Below are 11,045 nucleotides of genomic sequence, written 5' to 3'. Positions count from 1 at the left end.
TCAGGTCCGGCTTCCTCCTCCCCTCAAGCGCCTGTGTCTGCTTCTTTTTCCATCGGTCAACCCAAGTGTAAAGACCCTGAGCCTCAGCCCGACAAGGCACCCGTTGTTCTTCTGAGACCTTTCCAGAGGCTCCCACTGAGGAGGTTGTGTAAGAGAAGACACTTGGACTGCCCACAGGACATCTGACACTGACTTGGATGAATCAGAAGGGTCCCCTCGATCCCCCTCTGAGGATATCTCCTTTGCGGAGATATTAGAGATCCTTAGGCAGAGGGGTGATTGGCAGTCCAAAAGCCCTACTGAGGACGAATTAGTTCTTCTGAAGGCTTTCGGGTCTCAACCTTCCACCTCTTGGGTGTGTCCACCTTAAGACGAGCTCATGGATCTGATCTCTTGTAAGGCATGGGAGTCACCGGAGTCCATGGAACCTGTCTCTCTGAGGCCAAATAAGTTCATTTCTGCCCCCGTGGATAAACCTTTTTTGACTAAGGGAGTGCCTGTTGATGCCATGGTTGTGGCGGCAGCCACCAAGAAGGAAATGTGTAAGACTTCCTCATCTATCCATCCTCCTAACAGAGATTCTAGGATCATGGATAGATACGGGAGACACATGTATAGTTCAGCGACTTTTTCTCTTCGATCACTGAACTATTTAACCTACTTCACCATACTGCAAAGAGATCTCTTGAAAGAGCTAGGAGATGCTCTCCAGGGTACGGTAGCTGCAGGGGTTTCCGACAAAGTTACCAACCAGCTCACTATTCTAAACTCGATTGTGAACTCGTCCATGCATCTCATATCTTATGCAGCTAATGGTTTGAGTAGGGCCGCAAGTTCAGGCATTGCTCTGCATAGACATGCCTGGATGCATCTCTTTTCCTTCGCGGAGTCCTTCAAGTCTTCTTTTATCAACACCCCATTTGATGGCTCATCCTTGTTTGGGCCCAAGATAAAGGAAACTTTGACCAGGTGTGAGCAGGAAGGAAAGACTCTGTCTGCCGTCGGAGTCTGTTTTTCTACCCCTACTCGGCCTTATCCCAAAGGCCCTAGGGGCGGAAAATGTGGCTCTGAAAAGCCCAAGGAGCCTTTCAGGAGGACACATGTGGCGAAACCCCCTCTAGAGGCAGAGGAGGGGGTTATAATGGAAGACGCTGACCACGTGGCAGAGGGGGTCCGCAACAGCAGGGTGACAGAGGCCAGTTCTCTGCTCAGCCCTACCAGAAAGGAGGCCCGGCTGTCCTGCTCTGAAGGCAGTCGGGGATCGCTTGTCTTTATACCCAGAAGCCTGGCTAGACATAACGTCAGATACCTGGGTACAAAGCATCATCTCCAGAGGGCATTTCATACCGTTCTCTTCCCCCCTACTCCTGTCGAGAATCCCGGACATTCCACCCAGTTTCAGGGAACAAGCAACTATAGAGGTCCACAAGTTGCTAGAAAAAAGTAATCCAGCCAGTCCCAGCAGACCAAACAGGATTCAGAACTTACTCAAGATTCTTTTTGGTTCCAAAGAAAACAGGGGACTGGAGACCTATCTTAGACCTCAGCAGACTCGACCAATTTGTGAAGAAAGAGAAGTTCCGAATGGTCACGCTTCAGTCCATACTTCCCTTTTTAGGGAAAGGTGATTGGATGTGCTCCATCGATCTGAAGGATGCGTACTACCACATAAAGATGGACAGACACTCCAGAGATCACCTGCATTTCCGTCTGGGAGCCAATCACTATCAGTTTTGAGCCCTGCCCTTTGGTCTCACTACAGCCCCCAGAGTGTTCACCAAATGCATGGTGGTGGTCACGGCTCACCTGAGGCGTCTAGGATTCCAGGTGTTTCCATACCTAGACAATTGGCTCCTTACCACTACCACCACCAGGCATCAACTGATTCAGGCAACATAATCCACTCTGACACTCTACAACAAGTTAGGCATTACGGTCAACTTCGAAAAGTCTGCCTTGTCGCCATCGCAGCATATCGTCTTTATAGGAGCAGAGTTAGATACCTCAACCACCACTCTACATCTTCCAGCCAAAAGGGTCTCACTTCTTCGCCAGCACATCGCCTCATTGGTTTCCAAGAACAGAGCTCCAGCCGCAGAGGTCTTGAAAGTACTAGGTTTGATGGCGGCAACAATATTAGCCATTCCTCTCGCAAGGCTGCATAAGTGGATCCTTCAATGGCTTCTGTTCACCCAATGGGCTTACCAGGATTTACCAATGAATCACATGATCCTCATCACAAACTCATGCAAGCGGGACCTTCAGTGGTGGTTGACGTCTCTTCATGTCACAATGGGATGACCCTTTGTGCCCCCCCCCCCAGTAGCCACTGTGACCACGGACACTTCCCTGATAGGGTGGGGGGGGGGGCTTTTTCAGGGAAAGACTGCCCAAGGCACCTGGATGGATCAAGAGTCACATCTGTATATCAATGTTCTAGAGATGAGCGCAGTACTTCTGGTGTTGCAGTATTTTCAGGACTCTCTTCCTCTAGAGACGATTGCAATTCAGACAGACAACATGTCAGTGGTCTGGTACTTGAACAAACAGGAGGGAACCAAGTCTTTACCCCCTTTGTTGAGAAGCCCTCAGAGTATGGCAGTGGGCTGTGTCATCCCAGCATTTTCTGTTAGCAATGCACATTCCTGGGAAATCCAACGTGATAGCGGACAAGCTGAACAGGGCAATCTTGTTGCCTCACGAGTGGTCTCTAAACCAAGACATTGCAGACAGGATTTTCCACAAATGGGGCCAGCCTTGCTGCGACCTTTTTGCCAGTCATATCAATACCAAATGCAGAAGCTACTTTGCCCTGATACCACCTCTGGGACATCCCTCAAGAGACGCACTTGTACACTATTGGCCTCCGGGTCTCCTATATGCATTTCCTCCAATCCCAGTGATACCCAGATTTTTACAGAAAGCGAAGAAGCTGGGAAGGACTGTCATTCTTATAGCCCCGCATTGACCTCAGCAGATTTGGTTTTGCTTTCTTCACCATCACCTGCTGGAGGATCCATGGATCCTGGACCCAGTTTCAGATCTGCTGACACACCCGTCAGGGAACCTTCATCCTTCATTGCAGTCACTGAAGCTAACTGCTTGGCTGATCCAGTTCCCCACATAGCCAGACTTCATTCCCTGTTGTACGACACAAGACAGATTCTGTTGTCTTCCCATAAGCCTTCCACCAGAAAATTATATTGCACTAAGTGGAAAAGGTTCACCATTTGGGTCGGCAAACAAAAAATTGACCCCTTTCAAGCTCCACTGTCGTCCATTCTAGATTTTTTGACTATGATTTTTAAGGAGGGAGCAGCAGCTGCTACATTTCGGGTTCAGTTAGCTGCTATATCCAATTTCCTCTTTGGAATTGATGGTTTAAATATTATGGCCCATAAGTTATCTAAGGCTTTTCTCAAAGGTACTTTTCACATGAGGCTCCCAGTGAAGACTCCTTGTTCTCCTTGGAGTTTGAATTTTATGCTATCTCAAATAATTCTCCCCCCCTTTGAACCAGCATCATCTTGTGATCTCAAATTTGTGTCCTGGAAAACCATTTTTCTAGTGGCCGTTACTTCTGCCCGCAGAGTGTCAGAACTTCAAGCATTGTCTATCAAGAACCCCTTATATGATTTTTCATGCTGATAGAGTATCTCTCAGAACAAACCCCTCCTTTTTGCCTATAGTCTGTTCAGAGTCTAATATTAATCAGGTCATTGAGTTGCCAGTCTTCTTCCCCAACCATTCCAACAAAATAGAATACATGCTGCACAAACTTGACATGCACAGACAGCTCAGATTTTATCTTGATACAACTAAGGATATTAGGAAATCAGATCAACTTTTTGTCTACTTTTCGGAGGCCAGAAAAAGTAGCCCAGTGGCTAAAACATCCCTTTTAAAATGGTTATCGGATTGTATCGCATTTGTTCATGCAGCTGCTAACATACCCTTGCCACACAAAGTAAAGGCTCATTCAACCAGAGCCATTTTTACGTCTTCTGCTTTTCAAGCTAAATTGCCCCTTGATAACATTTGTGCTGCAGCCACTTGGTCTAAGCCTCATACTTTTATCACTCATTATAAAGTGGATAAGGCCTCCAGGGACAGGGCTTCTTTTGGTTCAACGGTCTTGAAAAATGTACTCCCGTGAGCCACCCAGGATTGCAGGTGCTAGGGACGCTACTCATCAGTGAGAATAAATGGCAAGATTTAACAACTTCACATATAGAAGTTATGTACTTACCATAACATTCCATGTGAGTTGTTTATCTCGCCTTTATTCTCACGTCCCTCCCTCCATCCCCCACCTGGCTGACAGTTGACTTAGAGGCTAGTACCATCCTGGTTATTCAATACTTCTTATTTTTCTTCCTTTTCAGGAGAGTGGACATCTTCTAGGGATGTAGTACATGCAGCAAACAAGATCTGAGGTAATTCCAGCAGTGCATCATGGGATAAGGGGCTTGTTCTCGAGCTATTGCTAAACCTTGAGCTTTGCTATCGGCCATGTTACAGCCGGGGATTGGCTCCGAACCCATCAGTGAGAAAAAAGGTGAGATAAACAACTCACATGGAACGCTATGATAAGTACATAACTTCTTTTTAATAAGCACTAGGATATTTTAAGCAGTACTGGGAAATTGAATAAATATATAACTGATAAACCTGCTTTTAGTTATAAGAGATGTATGAATTTAAAACAAAATTTATGTTACAAGGAACTGGGTGTAACCAATGAATTTAAGGTTATTCAGAGGAAGGGTATATTTCCTTGTAGAAACGGTATAGTTTGTAAATATAAGAAGTAATATATTTATACATCCACTTACTAATTTTAGATACATTAATGATTTGACACAGATTGTAACAGTATCAACTTGATATATATTTCTATTTGTGATTCTTATCCTCCTTTCTATATTGGCAACATGAACAGGAAATTAAAAGAATGAATTTGGGACCATTTATCAGAGATATGAAGAAAACTTGATATATAGGGCAGTGTGTAAACATTTAAATGGCACAAGTGGGTCCCATTACTTTAACTTTATGGTACTTCAACAAGTGGCTCTTAATTTAAGGGGAGGTGATTTGGTGTCTAAAATGGTATATTTAGAATATCAGTGGATAAATAGATTGAGGGCTGATAAAAGCCCAGGATTAAATGTTAGAAATAACGTAAAGCCATTATTAAAGAGGAAACATTTAGATGATTATAGTTTTATGTACCATGTTGCTTTAATTATTTGATTAAGTTAATTATGTTTCAGTTGTTTAATTTGTGAATGAAGGGTATATAAATGGTTAGATTACTGTTTGTTATAGCACAGCTTGAAAATGATTTTGGGAAAGCTTGGATATTCGCTGTTTTACACGGATAAATTATTGTTGATTTTCTACATGGTTCTTGAGTCTTTTTTTTTCCCCTTATTTTCTTTGCCACTAGCTCTATATATAATGCAGAGGGAAAGAGGACACCCCTGTCTGGTTCCTCTGTTCAGGCACAACTTATCAGAAGGGAACCCACCCACTTTAATTTTTGCTGCCAGTCCCTCATATAACCTTGTAATTAACCTTATTAATATATCAGGAAATGCAAATGCTTCCATTGCCCTACTCATAACATCTCAGCTTACTTTGTTGAATGCATTTTATGCATCAAGACCTACCAATAACATCAGTATTTGCTTACATTCTAATTCCTTCTGAATCATCATTGTTCTGTTAATGTTTGCCTCACCTCCACAAGACCACATTGGTCCATATATCAATTTTGGCATCATCTCTGCCATTGTTTAAGCCCTTATAGACATAAACACTTTATAATTTTGGTTTGCAATTGAGATGGCCTATATGAAGCTGGATCAGATGGGTCTTTACCTTCTGTAGTTATTGCAGCCAACACAGCTTTTTTTCCAGGATGTTGGTGTTTCCCTCCTTTTAAAATACTGTTAAACAAAACCTTCCAGATTTGTATCACTTTCTTCCCTCCTAGCTTCCAAACTTCCACCAGAATACCAGTTAGGAGACTTTCCTGCAGGTTATACATCGCCATTTTTATTTCTCATCTCATCTCCTTCTATCTTAACTGTTAATTGTTGCGCCTCATCTACCTCTAACCTTGACATATTTAAGTCTTCTGTAAATATTTCTGTTTGTGCTTTGTCTTGATTTCCCAATTTCTGTGCTTTATACAAATTTTCATAACATTTCCAAAATATATGTAGTGTCTCCACAGGATCTCTGGTTATTTTTCTTGTTATGGGCTCCCTAAGTTTGCCCTTTTTTTTTCTTCTGTTGATTTCATTTGTAAAATTTATTGTAACTTCTTTTACTACTTGTACGTTTCCAGGATCATATACGATTGTCACTGTTGATGTGACAGCCTGATTTCGTGCAGAAATCGGGAAAAGGGTTGCAGATGGATGGATATATACAAATTGTATTATGTCTTATGGAACTTTCCTCCCTAGGCCTTGGGTGAAAATGGGGTTTATGCCCATTCAGACTTTCCCTGCAATCAAATGTCAAATAAATAAATAAATAGACACCACATTGTGCAGCACGTTTTCTGCCACTAACAGCTTGCCACTTGTTGAGCATGCGGCTTCTCTTTAGTTGTTGCTTACCTTTTTCTTAATTTGGATTAAAAGACTCTAGAATAAAAGAAAAATATGAGTACAGTAAATAATCTAGAACTGAATGTAATTGAAATGTGTGTGTTATTTATGTCTTTTTGTTTGTGGACATGTTAGTAATGGGAATTAGTTCAAATGTGTTTCACTGCCCATTTAAACTGATCTTTTGCAGCAGTAGCTGTGGTTTACCACTGTTAGGAACGTTATGTTTAGCCAGTCAAGCACTCCAACTTGACAGCTGTTTTTAGAAGCGCATAACAGAATCTTTGTCTTACTCCGGCTGTGGTATAGTTTCGTCTTTATGGCGGCCATGTTGTGGGTTATCCTTGCATCTTGTATTATACCTCACTGTGAATGGCGGCCATGTTGTGGGTTATCCTTGCATCTTGTATTATGCCTCACTGTGAATGGCGGCCATGTTGTGGGTTATCCTTGCATCTTGTATTATACCTCACTGTGAATGGCGGCCATGTTGTGGGTTATCCTTGCATCTTGTATTATACCTCACTGTGAATGGCGGCCATGTTGTGGGTTATCCTTGCATCTTGTATTATACCTCACTGTGAATGGCGGCCATGTTGTGGGTTATCCTTGCATCTTGTATTATGCCTCACTGTGAATGGCGGCCATGTTGTGGGTTATCCTTGCATCTTGTATTATGCCTCACTGTGAAAGGCGGCCATGTTGTGGGTTATCCTTGCATCTTGTATTATGCCTCACTGTGAATGGCGGCCATGTTGTGGGTTATCCTTGCATCTTGTATTATACCTCACTGTGAATGGCGGCCATGTTGTGGGTTATCCTTGCATCTTGTATTATACCTCACTGTGAATGGCGGCCATGTTGTGGGTTATCCTTGCATCTTGTATTATGCCTCACTGTGAATGGCGGCCATGTTGTGGGTTATCCTTGCATCTTGTATTATCCCTCACTGTGAATGGCGGCCATGTTGTGGGTTATCCTTGCATCTTGTATTATGCCTCACTGTGATTTGTTTTTTGAATTGCTCTGTTTTCATTATGGTTGCAGATTGTGATGATGATTGTGATATCCTTGGTTCTTTATCATACCCTCCTTCAGCAGCTACAGCTGTACTAGGGGTCCTCTGAGTAGAGGAGTGGGGCATGCCCCACATCTTCAGAGTATTCAAGGAAAACATTCTAGAAGCAGGTCATGCAAAGGAAGAGGTGGGGGCTGGAGCTTAGAGATAACGTGCACATTCTCCTGAAGATGGTAGGTCCTGGAAGGAGGCTATCGATCAATGTATAAAATCTTCATAAATATTCCACTATTATATTTCGATTTTATAGTAAAGTTTGCTGTTGGTTGACCTAAAGGTGTATGCTATTGCTGGTGGTACTACTACTACTAGTGTTGTCGGGGCTGCTTACTTTACACTTGTACCAAAAACCATATGAAGGTACCAAATAAGGTCTTCCTTTAGGGATATTTATGTATTGCATGTTTACTTTGACCTGTGATGGTTGACAGACACCTCCAGTCATAAGTGTTAACTGTAAAATATGCCCGTTACCAAACTGATTTAAAAATAAGGCATTATAAGGCATTCAGTTTACTGCTGTACAGGATGATCTCCAAAAGGTCAGACAGATGCATCATGAGGCATATTACTTGAAGTCTGCTACTTAGTAGAATTTGTGCTACATACATATATGTGATGTTCCCCTTCCTTATTTTCAGGAATGCAAGCTGTTACAGCAAGAATATTCTTCACTGCAGTCTGGTCTTCTGGCGCAGGGATAAGGCTTCACTGCCAGTGTACTGGTACATATATGGGACATGTCCCAACATATCCTTATTCTGTTCCTGTCTGTGTTATTTGTATATAAGGGACAAAAGCTATCATGAGAATGTAAGGCCAGCCTTCTTAAGATCCTCACAGATCAGTAACTTATTAAGTACCTATGACCCTATAAGCTGCTTTTAGGTACACACTCCTGTCATTGGAGAAAAGATGTACAAAGGATGGCTGCCCATCCTGTGAATGGCTTTCTTTTTTTCTAGGTAATACACGTGACTTAGTGTTTAGATCCCTCCATCCCATGGAAGCTGAGCAAGAAGGGGAGAATTAAATTAATTAACTAGTTTACATTGACATTTGTTTACTGGGAAAGTCAGACTGGACACAAGTGCTTTTTCAGTGGAGGCTCGGGCAGAAAAGCTCCGCATACAAAGATATAATTGTAGACATACATTTGTGATTTAGTTTACAGTTTAATGACAGTAGAAGTAATTGACATGATAAAGTAAACAGGTTTGACATTGATCTAAGAGAAATGACAACAAGCACTATGTGAAGAGTCAGCAATATACATCTACATGCACAAGGTTGTCTACTATTTACATATAATTAAAAGTTATTATGTACATCTTCAAATCAACAGGTTGCACGTGGATGTAAAAGAATTGTGAGTATATACAATTAGTAAGACCGCATTGTTGTCCTTTAGGCACCTGAAACCTGCCAACATCACTGCATGCCCGAGTTCAGATCTGAGGGAGGAGTGACAGGAATGTAGAGGGTATACAGCTTTGTAAGATTAGTAACAGTGCCCTGGTTAATCCTATTGTAAACCAAGTAAATAATTGAAAAAAGACTTTTTTGATTTGGGTGCAATTTGCATTTCAGAACACATGCTTGAGTTGTTATACTGGTCCTTAAATAACTTACACCTTTGTACCTTTACAGACAAGTAGAGCTGAAGTCATGGAGGTTCCTGAAAGTCATTTTGATGAACCTGCAAGGAGGGGGAAGTTAAGCAAAACCCAGAAAACAAAATGTATCCATGAGGACAGAAGTAACCAGCAGCAACCTGAGGTCACATTCCCCCCAGCCGTGACGAATGCCCTGGAACACATAGTGAGCCAGCTTGATGTTCTCACTCAGGTATGTAAGACTTCATCATGCCCCAGGGGCAGCAGAGCACATTTTGTAGGATTTTAAAGTGCTCACATTAATGCCCCATTTGGGAGTTTTCTAAACTGATCGTCTTATTTCTTGTGGAAGTCTTTCACAGAGCTACGTATATGCTTAGTGTGTTTACAGTGGTTCCACATTATTTTGAAAAGTGGCTTTTCTATAAACATCTCATGTGTGCTATGTCAGTGGAAACTCAAGAGGCTAATCTGTTTAATGTATTTGGATTTTTTTCCCTTTTCTTGTCTCTTATCAAATTGCTTCCCCACCAATGCCCTGTTGGCTCATGTGCTCTTGTGAGGCTGACAGACAGGCAACACTGAAATGGGAAAGAGCCCTCCATCCCTTTTGTTCACATTTGGTGGTCTGTTTGTTCCCTTGGCCATGATAATCAGACATTAGGGAGGGGGCTAGTGTATCAGTCCCATGGGGGTCTCAGATGGTGTGCTGGTTCATCATAGGAAACACATACACACTTACACACACACACACACACACACACACACACACACACACACACACTCATACACCTGCAGGCAGTTTGTTACAGTGTGCCGAGTTCACCTACCTAAATGCATGCCTTTAATTTGCAAGAACCACTGATGCAGTGAAACACCTGACCTGCACTTGCACGCTAAGCAGCTGCAGACGGTACATACGCACCCCAGCCATGAACAAAATTTGAGAACCATGCACTGCAAGGCAGCCACATTAACCACTGCACTGTTGTACCAGCTGTTCATAACCAATTAGAATAAAAAAACACAGACTGCTCCTTTCTACAGCTGTGACCCCTTTCATATGAGCAGCAGTCTTCTTCGTTTATATCATGTCAGACTTACTTCTGCCTATTCTTATGGCCTAAACATCTGTTCTGTTGTACTACTACTACTTTTTCAGTACCATCATGAACACTCACTCATTCATCATACTGAGCATTTAAGTAGCAGTCCTACATCTTAAACACACTAAGTGTCAGTTCTTCCTCACTCCCTACATAGCACAGCAGCATTAGTTACGGACTAAACATAGCTGCTGCTTATAAAAAATACCAGTTTTGTAACCCACAGCTTCAGTTTGTATATTCGAATCACCAGTAACTACCTCCACACACTGTTTATTCACCAGTATCCTGTTTGTAAATCCCAATGTCCACATTGCTGTCATAAATACTGCTTTAATACCAGCAATTTCAGTAATACCAATAATACCATAATTAATACCAGTAATAGGACGGCGCAGTGGTGTTAGTGGTAGCGTTGTCGCCTCACAGCAAGAGGTTCTCCGATTCAATTCTCAGCTGGAGTGTTTTCTGTGTGGAGTCTGCATGTCCTCCCTGCATTCATGTGGGTTTCCTCTGGGTGCTTCGGTTTCTTCCCATGTTACAGAGACATGCATCTGGAGCCTTTCTCCCTGGGCCTCTGCTGAAAATTGGCCTCGTTCCAAATCAGACTTTCCCGGTT

The 11,045-nt window shown here is 42.5% G+C and overlaps 1 protein-coding gene across 1 annotated transcript in view; it reads left to right on the top strand.

The window, feature by feature from the left end:
• Positions 1-11,045, top strand: part of POC1A (POC1 centriolar protein A) — a 1,972,436-nt gene that overhangs the window by 1,602,548 nt on the left and 358,843 nt on the right. Inside the window, exon 11 of the mRNA XM_044078845.1 lies at positions 9,355-9,552. Coding sequence (XP_043934780.1) covers positions 9,355-9,552 — 198 coding nt within the window. The remainder of the gene's footprint in view (positions 1-9,354; positions 9,553-11,045) is intronic.

This window comes from Protopterus annectens, chromosome 7.part1, assembly GCF_019279795.1.
Source record: "Protopterus annectens isolate FY-2018-M chromosome 7.part1, PAN1.0, whole genome shotgun sequence".
In the NCBI taxonomy this organism is placed as follows: domain Eukaryota; kingdom Metazoa; phylum Chordata; order Ceratodontiformes; family Protopteridae; genus Protopterus; species Protopterus annectens.
Note: the sequence above shows the minus strand (reverse complement) of the source record. Positions and strands in the feature narration are given on the sequence as shown.